Below are 15,367 nucleotides of genomic sequence, written 5' to 3' on the forward strand. Positions count from 1 at the left end.
TGCTTTGTTCTAGGCTCTCTTTAGAGGCATGACCAATAGCCCCACTTTATGCTCCAGTGGAAGACCTCTCCAAAGTACTCTGACAACTCTCAGTGGAATGGTTACTTTCTTTTTTCCCCTGCACTTAAGCTGTGTACAATTATTATTACAACATATGCATTATTTTACCTCATTCAACCTCAATAAATAGTAAATGCATGAATGAACAAATGAAAGAAAAAGGCAATGGAAAAAATAACATGTATGAAGAATGGGCTCTTTCTCTGATTCAAAAGTAAAGGTGAAACTTCCCCCACAACTTTTCAACATGCTAAATTTTCAGGAACAAGCCAATTGATCAATATTGTTTAAAGACATCAAGGTAAATAACTGAACAAAAAGCAAAAGCATTAAAATTGGTTGCTTCTGGGGAATGAAACCAACGATAAGGTGAATCAGTGATCTACTGTTCCTTAAAAACCCTCTGTACTATTTGATTTTTTACTATGTATATCTTTTTTTAAAGATTTATTTATTTATTTATTTTAGAGAGTGAGAGAGCATGAGCAGGAGGGGCAGGGGAAAGGGGAGAGAGAATCCCAAGCAGACCCCATGCTGAGCTCAGAGCCCCACGCGGGGCTCGATCCCACGACCATGAGATCACTACCTGAGCCGAATCCAAGAGTTGGACACTCAACCAACTGCGCCACCCAGGCGCCCCAGATTTTTTTATGTATATCTTGAAAAAAAAAAGAAATATTTAAAAACAAAGATTAGCCAATTTTGGACCTGCTGTAATTCAAAAGCACCCAGTAGTACATCTGACCTCCTGAGGTTTAGTACAGTCTTTTTTTAAAATTTTTTTATTTTTTAATTTAGTGCCCAAAGTCCCAATTACCAAAGAGTGGCTGACCCAAAGCCAAGTTGACAAATAAACAGAATTTTGAACTTTAATAAGGCAACTCCAGTGAACCTAGACGGAGCTGAGTAAGCCTACTGACTGGTGCCGGAAAATAGCTGTAAAGGAACTATGTAAATCAATTAACTCCATGGTTTTTATGGAGATCTCTTGATACCAAATCTTTCTTTTCATGTTTCTCTGATCCTGCGGAGATGAAAATTGACATCCATAGTCATATTCTACCAAAAGAATGGCCAGATCTAAAAAAGGTAATGGTGATTAATTTGCTGAATTATTTCTGGACCTTCTCCAGGGTTTCTCACTGCTTCTATTACAAATCTATCTCTTCTTTGGGGAATTAGATGTTAAGTTTCTCTGTTCTAGGGGTGATTTAAAATTATTTGGTAGCTCTGATTTCCCAGTTTTTTTAAATTACTTTTATATTTATTTTGAAAGAACATTGATCAAAGAAGTAAGTGCCTTCTCAAAATCCCCTTTTCTCCTCAAATGAAGCATTCCCTAAAATTTCTGGACAATTTAAGTCAGGCAGTTTTACTTCCATTTAAATCACATATTCAGCTGCTGGGAAGATACGTGCCAACTACAGAATTTAAAGTTACAGTTTCAAGTAAAAGACTATTAAAAAAATGGAATGTGATAGGCTTCCAGTACTTCTAAAACACATCTCCTTTCCAAAATGTTTAAAATAAGTTTTAGAAACACCAAGAGATAGCTTGTGGAGTTTTTTTAAAGTCTATTTTAGGACACTGTCTGAAACCTTTCCTTTTGATGTTCTTTAAGCTGTAAATTCTTGTTATGAACTAGAGAGTAGGAACATCAAAAAAAAACCTAGAGAAAATGACATGAAGCCTTTGTACAATGAGTGTCTCTTTCTCTGTGTTTCTCAAAAGAGGAAAATTTCCTTTTGTCATTAAGAACTTTTGAATGAATACTAAAAGAAGGAGATGGGGAACATGAAGAAATTTATAATTGGTTTGAGCTTTATTCAGGCTAAGTATCAGGTTTTACCCAATCTTCAGCCTTCTCTAGTATTTTCATGCCACTAATAATGTTTCATCTTTTTTATCCCAAGTGAGGAAAAATGAATTAACACAAACTCTAATTAAAATATAGTTTATTGTGCAAGTAAGTGAAACTATTTTCTTCTCATAATTGTCTCCTGGAAGAATGTTAATCTTGTTTCTTTATCCATTGGTACTTCAGGTAAGGTGGATAGTAGACATTGTAGACAGAAAAATACATATGATGCTGAACCATCTATAGTACCTGCTCTAACAGGAAGAGGCTTTCCTGTTAGAGCAGGTACTAAAAACTAACTGCACCAACTGACCCCTCCAGGAATCTAACTGCCTACATAGGAACTTGCTGTTCTGAATGCTATTGTCCTCATCATGTTTTATTAAAGTGTAAACACCACTTCACAAGGTTAGTGATGAAGACCCAGAGCAGCCTAAAAAGGTGCCTCCTCTTTGCTAAAGGGAGAAAACTTTCTACCTAGTATCATGTGTCACAACTCCACCTCCCATTAACTGCCTCCCACCTGGAAGCCTGCCTCCAGTTTGAGCAGAGTAGTTGTCACCAAGAGCTGACAATTTCTAGGTGTTCCCACCCAATGCAGGGTCCTAAAGGCATTGTTAAAACTGCTTAGGAAGCTGAAAGATGCAGAGCTTAGGGAGGCTATAACCATAAATGTGTTCCCTGGAGACTTCCCAAGCACATGCTCTGCTGGCTCTTTATTCCCCCTTCTCCTTCTTAATTATTTTAAGATTTATTTATTTATTTATTTGAGGCTGGGGAGGGGCAGTGGGAGAGGGAGAGAGAGCCTCAGGCAGACTCCACACTGAGCGTGGAGCCTGACAAGGGGCTCGATCTCACAACCCTGAGATCACAACCTGAGCTGAAACCAAGAGTCAGACACCTAACTGAATGAGCCACCCCCCTCCAGACATCCCCCTCCCTTCTCCTTCTTAACTTCTAGCTTGCCTCATAAGAGGGGAGGGGCATTTTGTCCCAATAAACCAGGGTTCTATCTAGTAGTCTCATGTGCTGCAAACAGATAACTGATGCACTTAATTATGTTGATGATATGATAATAGTAATAATAACCATTATACTCTTAGATTTCCAGGGAGCAATATATACATATGTTTGATTCACATAAAAATTGTGTAAATTGCAGATAGGATTTATATTATTAACCTTGCTGGACCAATGAGTGCCTAAGACTCAGAAATGAGCCCCTAATCCCGGAGCTATGTGGGACCATGGTGGCCCCTCTACAGCATTACCACTGCAACCACCTTGATAGGGCTGGCTCAGGAGAATATCAGTGCTGTGAGGGATGTCCCTGCTTCCCTCCATCCCCCAGTGCCTCCCTCGACACCAGCCAGTTCCCCAATCCCCCACACTCATGTAAACCCACTGAGGGCCTCATCACAGGGTCACTGGAACCTGACTTCAACCCACAGGTCAAGCAAGTGGATCTGTTATGTGGTAAAGTTTTCATTTGATTGCAGGCAAGCCAGTGATGAAAAAACCAGCTGAAAAACAGTTGTGTGTTTTCAAACTGGGAGTGAGATAAATAAACATACATATAAATAGTGCCGGGATTCTTCTTCCTCTCTCCCCATTTCCAGTCCATATAGTCAGAGTAAAGTGAGCATTAAAGTGACATGAATCCTTGGCGTTCATATAGTTCAGTAATTACAGCAGATTTTCCTTTATCTTCAAATTGTTTCTTAAGGGGTAAAATATTATTTCAAAACATCAATCTCTGATCTTTTCTAACCATTTTTTCAAACTTTCCAATAAAAGAATGAAAAGGAGAAGCCAGTACTAGTTTTGTTTGAAAAACTAGTATCTATTTTCCAACCTGCTTTTCTTTATTAAACATTAATGGACACACCTCAATAACCTTGACCTCCTAATGCACTGAGGAAACAAACAAGCAGAATCAACATCCTGGGTTGGATAATTAACTAATGACTACAAAGGACTGGGATTTGAGAAATCTTTTCATTTTTACTTGCTAATAATGATTTTACTCGGACTTACAGTTAAAATCCTTAGGGGGAAAAATCTATCTCATGTGGAAAGAGAGCAGATGCAGGGGGCACTTGATTAAATTGTGTTTCTGATGCATCAGGACCCCCACACTCTGCTACCAGAAAGAGGAGGATGGTGGCCCAAGGAACCATGGTGAACAATGTTTCAGACTGATCCACTATGAGACTGTTCATAACAACTATAATGATAATAAGGTCTTGGCTCTTTCCTTCAGTAAGAATTTATGGATCACCTACTATGTCCCCAATAGTAAGATTTGCAAAGATTCTTCTAGTTTTAAATGGGGTCAAAAAAGTCTGGCCTTTAATAAATATATATTTATATCTTTTTTCGTTAGCAATGATTTAATTGCACTTGATCACTGTCAGGTTTTAGGGGACCAAATCCCAGACATAATCTGACTTTTAAGCAACCCCTCTGAGGAAATAGATATCTGGTTTCATCACACAGGAAGTTCCTTATTCACCTCATGAAGTGTGAGGGCCCCAAGACACTAAAAATGCCACTCAGTTCATCTACCTCTGATTCATATAAATCCATCTCAGAAACATATCTCTTGTATATAAAACTGAATTCCCTTGGATTTTTTAGTTTGTTTTTTATTGTCATGCCCTTAAATGCCTATGGGACCCTGGTCGTTGTCAGTCAAACATTTTCAGACTGTAAATGCCTCTTGGCATACGCTCTCACCAAAACTACTTTCAAGGTCATAAATTTCAGACCCCAGGCTTGGTTCAACCTAGGATGATGGCTGCAGAACTATGTAGAGCCCAGACTTGCAACAGTTGCCCTAAATAGGTTAGGCCTTTGCAGGGAGCTTAGAAGAAACACAAAGTGGTCAAATTTTGTGCTTTCCAAGAAAGAGGAAGGAGGAAAAAAGGGTGACAAGAGCTCCTTCTTTCAGAGCACTCTTTAGTCTGGCGCTAGGGTATGCCTTCTTCCACCACCTGAGGATAGAACAGGCTGCCACCTCTATGCTACATCCAATGCCATCCCTGTCTGCCACCACCACCGCCATGAAGCTCACTAACACAACCATCATCGCTACCACCTCACAACCTCTACCATTGCCACCGCCACTGCCAACCCTACAAACACCACAACCATCACTCTCGCCACCTTTGTCACCACCTCCACCACCACCAATGCCACTGTCACCATCATCATAATCATCATTAGCATTGATAAGGTTCTTTCTATACGCCAGGTCTGGTATCAGTGGCTTTCTATGAATTTTATCTCAATTAATTCCTGTAAAACCCTATGCCACAGTTACATATGAAGCACAAAATGTAGCCTCATTTTACACTTAAGTGTAAAATGCTAAGTTACTCCAACAAAGTCAAGGATCTTGTAAGTGGTTTGTCATGTGTGACAGGATCCCTTTGTTCTGCCTCTCTCTGCCTCTCTACCCTTCCTCCAACGGAACACATCTTTAACCTGCTAACTTATGGGTTAAAGTTCCTTAGCAAATTCAGAAAAAGTAAGAAAGACAGAGAGGAAAGAAGGAAGAAAGGAAGAAAGAAGAAAAGAAGGAAACAAGGAAACAAAACCTTTTCTTCTACACTAAAGTTTCAATGGCAATTTTCCAATTCAAGAGAAAGTTAATTTACTCTAAAATGTAACTGGTTGAGGCCATATGCCACCTCCTGCACCAATACAGATCTCTCAGCAGCTTTATCCAGGAGAAGGTGGAGGGGGTGGCACAAGGGTATTAAATGCCTGTAAGGAGGAGAGTGGGATAGAGGAGTGCAAAGGAAGAGGCTCGTACAAAGAAGAGAAGCTTGGCCCCCTGGTGGACAGTTTCCTCTGCATGCCCAGCCTGCTACTTCAGGTCCTGTGATACCACTTAGGAAGGGGGCCGGTAGATTTCCAGAGCTAATATGATTCTTTGGAGCTAGAACTCAAGAACAGACCTTATGCCAAGGTGGAATAAGGCTGATACAGAATTTACCAAATCTTAAATCTCCTGGGGCAGGCCCCACTCACAGATACAGAAACATACAAACACCTCTGTGCAGTTGGCCCAGACCTCCCCTCAGTCTGGAGGTGAGAGGGTAGCTAGGAAGAGGAACCTTCCATCACCTGACTCACTCAAGACAACTGCCTTGTAACAGGACATGGAAACCAGCCACTGTTAGCTGGTTTCATCCAACTACAACAAGCAAGAAGTTGAGCTGATGGTCAGCTTCCCTACTCATCACTACTGACAAAAGCTGTTGATGAGCTCTTCACATCTGTTTCCGGGCCCCACACCTTCCCTTCTTCATCACACTGTGAGAATAACTGTTCTAAAGCCTGAAAATGGTGAACACTGGTAGTTTCTCTCCAATCTGATCCCAGACTATCATTTCAACCTCCCTCCCTAGATACCACCTGATTCAAGTTGGTGGTCAGTACCCTCCTCCAGGCTCCCAGGGAGCTTATGTTACTCTACCACAGCACGTGTCATACACCATCACCCTCCAGTACTTGCCATCCCAGCCCCACACGTTCAAGACTGTGCTCCACACAGGCTGGAAGTGTCCTTCACTTTTATTTTCTCTGCCCTAGTAAGGCTGGTCAGGGGTGGGATTCCCTGAGGGTGTGGAGAATGAATGAACAAAATGAGATTTTAAAACCTATGGTTACATGAGTTATATATACCTATGTTCTTAGGCAGCCTTTGAAAATTTTTTATTCATGACCTCAAGAAGAAATATATTTTATACTGTGACTCAGTACATTCATATATATGATGGAAAGGTCTAATGAACTAATACCACATGGGAAACATTCTAATATATTATTCTATTCTATTCTGTTCTATTCTACTCCATTCCATTCCATCCCTATTTTAGCTTGGGTTTTCCAAGAAGCAGACCCTGAAACAAAGATTCAAATGCAAGTAGTTTACTTTGGAGATGATCCTGGAAATACCAGGAAAGAGGAGAAATGAGACAGGGAAAGCAAGGCAGCCAATGAAAGTGTAGAATGTGTGCCTCAACTCAGACTCATGATGCCCAAGTGGTGGGGAAACCAGTGTATTCAGTGTACTTACATACAGACACCCTCAGTCACTGGTTGAGGGCTTTGGAGGCAGGGAGCCAGGAACAGGGACACTAATTTCCTGAGATTTCTGACCCTCTAGAAGGACCGATCAAAGCTGGCTTCAGTAGCAACAGGGAAGCCCTTGTCAAAGAAATGCAGGGGCTGACAGGTGAAGGAGGGCTGGTGTGCACAGGAGTGTTAAGGGGAGGGAAGTTGGGTTGGACGCTGGCAGCATCCATTACACAAACTATTTTGGTTTTTAGAATGTCTGGGTCACTATCCACTAAACAGATTTCATGATCTACTAATGGACTGCAACCCATGGTTTGAAGAGCAGTGTTAGCATTCTAAGATGGTATTTCCTAAAGAGTAGTCCTTACAGTCCATGTACTCCTGGTGGTCCATGAAATGATTGTAGGTGGTACATGGACAAGTATTTTTTAATGTTAATCCTCATTTAAAAATTGCAAGCTAGTGTCTGATATCTGATCCAGAACACATAAACAACTCTCGAAACTCAGTCATTAGAAGACAAATAACCCGATTTAAAAAAAACTAGGCAAAGAATGTTCACAGGTACTTCACCAAAGAAAATATGTCAAATAAGTACTTGAAAAGCTGTTCTCGTTGTTAGAGAAATACAAATTAAGACCACAATGGTATACCACTACACACCTACTGAAATGGCTAAATTAAGAAAACTGACAATACTACGTGCAGATGAGGGTATGGAGCAACTGGAATTCTCATACTTTGTTGCTGGGCATGCAGACTTCTACAGCCACTTTAGCCACAGTTTCTTTTCTTTTTTTTTTTTAGCCACAGTTTCTAAGTGGCAGTTTCTCATGAGGCAATTCTGCTCCTGGATATTTACCTAAGAAAAAATAAAACATATTTCTACACAAAGAACTGTCTTCAAATGTTTATAGCAACTTTATTCATAATAGCAGATAAGTAGAAAAACAAAATGTCCACCAAGTGATGAATGAGTAAATAAATTGTGGTATATCCCTAGAATGGAATACTACTCATCAGTAAAAAAGGAGTAAACTACTAACACAAGCAACAACATGGATGGATCTCAAACGCATTACTAAATGAAAACAAATCCACTCACAAAGGATGCATAATGTATGATTTAACTTAAACGACATTCTGGAAAAGTCAAACTTATAAACAGAGAAATCAGACCAGTGGCTCTAAGGGGCTGAGGACAAGGGTGAGTCAAGCGTCGACTGTAAAGGAGCATAAGATTGTATTTCAGGGTGATGAAAGACTCTATTTTCATTTTGATTGCAACGTGGGATTGCATAGAATATACACTTACAAAGATCTAATGTTACTGTGTAAATTATACCTCAATAAACCAAACTTAAAAAAAATTGTAACCGGGGCACCTGGGTGGTTCAGTCGGTTGAGCATCTGCCTTTGGCTCAGGTCATGATCCCAGGGTCCTGGGTTCGAGCCCCACATTGGGCTCCCTGCTCAGCAGAGTCCACTTCTATCTCTTCCTCTGCTGCTCCCCCTGCTCACAAGAGAGTGCGTGCTCACTCTCTTCCTCTTCCTCTCTGTCAAATAAATAAAATAAAATCTTAAAAAAAAATTGTAACCTAGGTAAAATGAGCACTTCTATGATATAGAATTTTCCTCTTTATATTTCAAATAAATATACTTGAGGGGAAAAAAAGTAAATTGATTTAAATATCAATATTGGGTATGTGATACATGGGTGTTGGGGGCAGAAAATGGGAAGGTGCTGCCTGGTAGGATGGAGCTCAGGATCCTTTGCCCCAGGGATGCCCCTTTATTGCAGTCCTCCCTGTTTTGTTCCTCCAGTCTAACTGTGCTTCTCCCCCACAGAGATTCGGCTATGGAGGCTGGGTGCAGCTCCAACACCACAGCAAGGTGAGCTTCTCACAAAGGGTGAATGTCCCTTAGACCAGGGACATCCTGAGCCTGAGATGTTCTTGCAGGTGGGCCTCCAGGCTCAACTCACGTCCTCTTTTTGACTTTGTAATAGGCAAGGGAGCAGCATTGAGTTTCTCAAAATTACCAGAAAAATGAAGGTGACTTCAAAGAGCAGTATTTAAGAAGATAAAACTGCAATTTGAGAAGCCATTAAGAAATTTTTTTTCTATTTTTTTTTCTTCCCTAGAGCCAAATTTAGCATTTATTGCTCTGCCTCAAGAAAGCAACCTGGGCTCTTTCCACAGGTTATTACAGTATATTAATGCCAACCAAATAAATGGCACAGTTTAGGTTTGCGCTAAGCTGGAGAAATTAAACGTTGGAGACAAAGAGGAGAAAAAGCCACTTTTATTAAAGGTTGAGTCTGGTAAGAGGAAAAGCAAGAGGAGGAAGGCCTGGGGCAAAGCATTCTGCAAGTAAGGAGGCCTGAGAGTGAGCTGAAGTCTAGTGTTACGCAGCCGTCATATCTGACTTCACTTGCATAGGCATCTCATGCTCTCCTGGAGTTCAGATCACATTCCTGAGCTTCCAGCTAAATGCAGATGGACCCTGGAGGACTCAGAGTCTGGGAAGGCGGAGTTACCATGTGCAGGGGTAACTTGGGAGAAATGCAAACTTGGAGGTCTCACCCCAGACCTACCAACTCGGGAATTTGGAGGGTCAGGCCAGCAATCTGTTTTGACAACCCTCTGGTGATTCTGACACTCAAGTCTGAGAACCACTGGCTCATACATTCATTCACTCACTCACTGGTTTATATTGATGCCTATTTTGTATCAGGCCAACCAATCTCAATACCGGGAACAGGCTGGTGAACCAGACAGAGATATTCGCTGCCCTCATGGTGCTCAAATTCCAGGGAGAGACAAACAAACATGATCACAACAGAGAATGGAATGAAAAACAGTGCTGTGGTAGCGAGTGATTGGGGAAGATTCACTGCGCTGGCTGCTCAGGGAGCCAGCTAAAACTCAGAGGATGGGAAGGAAAAGCCTGGACAAGTGTCCCTGGATGAGGAACAGCAATTGCAAAGCCCACCAAGGAAAAAAGAACTGTGTTTGAGGAACAGAAAGGAAGGGAATGTGGCTGAGATGTAGTGAAAGGGGGAGATGGTAGGAAATAAGGCTGGGGAGGTACACAGGGGCCAGATCATGGAGGGACTCTGGGGACACTTGGAGTGTCCCCAGCTGTGGAGTCTGGATTTTATTCTCAGTGCAATGTAAATTCTCTGGAGGGTCTTAATGGCTTAAAAAGACTGCTCTGTGGAATATGAACAGAGACAGGTAGAGTTTAGGGAGCCAAGATAAGAGCTGGAGAGATGAGCAGAAGCCTCATTAGACAGGGCCATAGAGGATAGATTTAGGCCTTTGTACTTGATCCTAAAGGCAATGGAGAATAAATAGTTTTGGGAATCAGAATCCCTGGGGCAGCTTGCTTTCACCTTCATTAAAGAGTGCCCACTAAGTGCTGGTTTAGACACTGTGCTGCACTCTTCCCATTAAAAGTGCTAGTTCCTAGCCTGGGAGTTGGTGATGTCAGTTGGCCTTAAATCTCCCCAAGGTAGAGAACATTCTGAGTGGAGCTGATTACAACGCTATCAGGAAGTCCACAGGAGTGGGCAGCCTATGACTGGTTTTTAGGTCTTATTTGTAACCTCGATACTGGATTTGAATGGCTTTCATTTCATTTTGTTTTCATGTCAAAAAATTGCATAAAGAGTAAATCTCCAAAAGAAAACAGGAATGAAAATATTTCATATCGGCTACCTACATATTTCCAGCAAAATTGGACAGAATTTAATAGAACAAAACAGTGACACTCTCCTTCCCTCTCTCTCAAAAACAAAACAAATGAAAATACAACAGAAGCGGATCTGTATTTTTCATAATTATAGTGGTCAGGGATTACAGTCAGGAAAAACAACATGCAAATATGTATAAATATGGAAATTAGGCTAAGCAATGAGAAAATCCAGTATTTGGGGGCTGAAATTTCTTTTTGTTCTCCTACATTCCTTTGAACAAATATTTTGTGGCTCCCAAGACTGATTTACCTTGGAGATTCCTGTCCTCTGAAAAATCTTTCCAAAACATTCCTCTGGTCTGCCCATTTGTTTCTCTTTTTAACTTTGGTTTTTCAATGCTCTTGGAATGAATTGAGGGGTATTTGTTTGCCACAGGAAAGCTTTGTTCAGAACTAAAAAAAAAGAAACACCATTTGTCCTTGGTTGAGTATTGATAAAAGTATAAGTAGTAAGCCAGTTTGTATAACTTCCTTTCAGGAGCTGTTTGGGGTGAGGAAAAAATACCTAGGAGCATTTCAGAGGGTAGACATAGGGTCCTTCTCAAATCCATGGGTCAGAAGCATCTAGAAACATCCACTGAGTGTTTTTCAGGAGCTTGGGAATACAAATGCAGACACGCACACACGTGCACATAAACACATGTCTGTGTATGCATACACATATACACATCGTTTCTATCCGATTAGCATTTTGCACACAATGTTCTGTGTGAGCTCATCAGGGTGCTGCTCTCAAAATGATTTCCCCCATAAAGAAAAACCTACCCAGTTTTTCACCTGTGTCCCAAGCACAGGACCTTCCATCCCCATGGAGTTGGGGTGCATCATCCTCCCAGTGTGGATGTGTTCTCCATCCTGGAAGCTCCCAGAACCCCATGCTATTGGGATTTTTATGGAGGCTTTATCATGTAGGCATGTTCAATTATTAACTCCATTTCTAGCCCTCCTCTACTCCCTGGAGAAGTGGGGGGGAGGGACTGAAAATTCCAAGCTTCTAATCATGGCATGGTCTTTCTGATGACCAGCCCCCACCCAGGAGCCATCCAGGGGTCTATTCGGGAGTCATGTCAATAGAACAAAAGATGCTCCTAGTCTCTTACCCACTTAGGAATTTACAAGGTTTTAGCAGTCCTATGTCAGAGGATTAAAGACCAAATGTTAAAATAAGAGATGCTCCTAGTAACCCTCAACAAAGTAGGTAAAGATGGAACATACTTCAACATCATAAAAGCCATATACAAAAGACCCACAGCTAATACCATCCTCAATGGGGAAAAACTGAGAGCTTTTCCTCTATGGTCAGGAACAAGACAGGGATGTTCACTCTCACCATTACTGTTTAACATAGTACTAGAAGTCTTAGCCACAGCAATCAGACAACAAAAAGAAATAAAAGGTTTCTAAATAGGCAAGGAAGAAGTCAAAATTTCACTATCTGCAGACAACAAGATACTCCACGTAGAAAATCCAAAAACGCCACCAAAAATTTGCGAGAATACATGAATTCAGCAAAGTCCCAGGATATGAAATCAATTTGCAGAAATTTGTTGCATTTCTATACACCAATAATGAAGCACCAGAAAAAGAAATCAAGGAATCGATTCCATTTACAATTGCACCAATAACAATAAGATACCTAGGAATAAACCTAAACAAAGAGGTAAAAGATATGTATGCTGAAAACTACAGAACACCTATGAAAGAAATTGAAGAGGACACAAAGAAATGGGAAAAAATTCCATACTCATGAATTGGAATAACAAACACTGTTAAAACGTCTATACTACCCAAAGCAATCTACACATTTAACGCAATCCCTATCAAAATACCACCAACATTTTTCACAGAGCTAGACCAAACAATCCTCAAATTTGTATGGAACCACAAAAGACCCCAAATAGTCAAAGCAATCCTGAAAAGGAAAAGCAAGGCAGGAGGCATCACAATTCCAGACTTCAAGCTATATTACAAAGCCGTAGTCATCAAGACAGTATGGCACTGGCACAAAAACAGCCACACAGATCAATGGAACAGAACAGAAAACCCAGAAGTAAAGCCATAACTATATGGTCAACTAATCTTCAACAAAGTAGGAAAGAATATCCAATGGAAAAAAAGACAGTCTCTTCAACAAATGGTATTGGAAAACTGGACAGCCACATGCAGAAGAATGAAACTGGACCACTTTTTCACACCATACACAAAAATAAATTCAAAATGGATGAAAGGCCTAAATGTCAGACAGGAATTACTAGATACATCACCAGAGGAAAGGGAAACAAAAGCAAAAATGAACTACTGGGGCTTCATCAAGATAAAAAGCTTTTGCACAGTGAAGGAAACAAACAAAAAAACTAAAAGGCAGCCTATGGAATGGGAGGAGATATTTGCAAATGACATATCTGATAAATGTTTAGTATCCAAAATCTATAAATATCTTATCAAAATCAACACCCCAAAAAACAAATAATCCAGTTAAGAAATGGGCAGAAGACATGAACAGACATTTTTCCAAAGACATCCAGATGACTAATAGACACATGAAAAGATGCTCATCACTCATCATCAGGGAAATGCAAATCAAAACCACAATGAGATATCATCTCACACCTGTCAGAATGGCTAAAATTAACAACACAGGAAACAAGAGATGTTGGAGAGGATGCAGAGAAAGGGTAACCCTCTTACACTGCTGGTGGGAATGCAAACTGGAACAGCCACTATGGAAGACAGTATGAAGCTTCCTCAAAAAGTTAAAAATAGAACTACCCTACAATTCAGCAATTGCGCTACTGGATATCTACCCAAAGGACACAAAAATACAGATTTGAAGGGGTACATGAACCACGATGTTTATAGCAGCATTACCAACAATAGCCAAACTGTGGAGAGAGCCCAAATGTCCATTGGCTGATGAATGGATAAAGAAGATGTGTTATATATACACAATGGAACATGACTCAGCCATCAAAAATAATGAAATCTTGCCATTTGCAATGACATGGATGGAGCTAAACTGTATTATGCTAAGCAAAATAAGTCAGTCAGAGAAAGACAAATACTATATGGTTTCACTCATAGTGGAATTTAGGAAACAAAACAGATGAACATGTGGGAAGGGAAAAAAAAGAGAGAGAGAGAAGAGAGGGGAGGCAAACCATAAGAGATTTAAAAACAGAGAACAAACTGAGGGTTGACGGAGGGAGGTGGGTGGAGGACGGACTAAATGAGTGATGGGTATTAAGGAGGGCACTTGTTATGATGAGCACTGGTATTGTATGTAAGTGATAAATCACTAAATTCTACTCCAAAAACCGATATTACACTCTATGTTAACTAACTAGAATTTAAATAAAAATTTGGAAGAAAAAAGAGAGATTCCCCTAGTTTTCTTATCACTTAGGAAATTACAAGGGTTTTAGAAGCAGTGTGCCAGGAATCAGGGGCAGAGACCAATATATATATTTTCTTTTATTTCACACTCCATCACTGGGCAGCCAGGAAAACACCCAACTGGATAAAGAACACATAGATAGTGATAATTTTGTACTAACTGAGCAAAAGAGACAAAAAATAGTAAGGGACTTTAGGAGAGGTGGAGGGGCAGGGGGCAATTTTCATAAAAGAATCTCTGAACTGTAGAACTAGTGATTATCTAGTCAGTGTTTGAAAATATGGGCTGCAATGCAACAGTGAGTCATGATATCAATACAGTGGGTTAGAGCAGCTTAAAAAATAAAATAGATTACAAAAGAGAATAGCAGAACGCATTCATGGTAAGAGTAAATATTGTTTCATGGAAATTTTATTTCAGTCTGTATCTGTATAAATAGATATATTGGGGTGCAATGCGTCACAATGGAAAATACATTTCTTAATGTGGTATCATGGCCAATACTGATTAAAGCCCTCATCCAATGCCCTCATTTCATGTTTTTATTTTTAAGGTTAATTTTTCATTACATAAGTAATATTTGAATAAATTTTCCTTTTTAAATTTAGGCTTTTGGAGATTAAGCTATAGTTAATTCCCTTGGATCAGCACTCCCTATCCTCAAAAGTAATTCCTATCAGGGATTACTATCGGGGTGCCTGGCTGGCTCAGTTGGTACAGCACGCAACTTTTGATCTGAGGGTCATGAGTTTGAGGCCCCACATTGGGTATAGAGATTACTAAAACTAGAATCTTGTTTTTAAAAAAAGTAATTTCTATTAACAGTTTGGTGGGTATCTTTCCAGACTGTTTCCCATTATTTTATTTATATATACATGTACCTATAGAAACACATAGTATTATGTAAAATGTTTATGTATATTTTTAGTTAAATCAATCAACCTCCAAACAGAAAACAAATGGCACACTAATTTAAGCGTGAGTAGTCAATTAAGACTACTCAGAAAAGAGCTAACAAAGAGCCTATTTATAAAGGTGTAGGTATGTATGTGATGAAGTTGTAGAAGCCGGCAGGGATTAGAGCACGAAGGGTCTTGCAGGCTGGGTTAAGGAGTCTGGATTGTGCCTTCAGGGCAATGGGATTCCATTCAAGAGCTTTAAGTGGGGCTGTGGCCAAATCTGATTTAAGGTTTTTAAAAGTTGAC

At 40.2% G+C, this 15,367-nt stretch overlaps 1 protein-coding gene across 5 annotated transcripts in view; it reads left to right on the top strand.

Moving 5' to 3' along the window:
* Positions 1–967: 967 nt before the first annotated feature.
* The window catches only part of ACMSD (aminocarboxymuconate semialdehyde decarboxylase), a 71,119-nt gene continuing 56,719 nt past the window's right edge, over positions 968–15,367 (top strand). For 2 of the 5 annotated variants that reach the window (XM_027588889.2, XM_027588891.2), the window contains exons 1-2: positions 968–1,149; positions 8,858–8,902. In XM_027588889.2, the coding sequence (XP_027444690.1) occupies positions 1,093–1,149; positions 8,858–8,902 (102 nt within the window). In that variant the 5' untranslated portion in view covers positions 968–1,092. The remainder of the gene's footprint in view (positions 1,150–8,857; positions 8,903–15,367) is intronic. The other 3 variants (XM_027588892.2, XM_027588890.2, XM_027588893.2) reach the window with 3 other exon arrangements.

The sequence above is a fragment of the Zalophus californianus genome, chromosome 3, assembly GCF_009762305.2.
Source record: "Zalophus californianus isolate mZalCal1 chromosome 3, mZalCal1.pri.v2, whole genome shotgun sequence".
NCBI lineage: Eukaryota > Metazoa > Chordata > Mammalia > Carnivora > Otariidae > Zalophus > Zalophus californianus.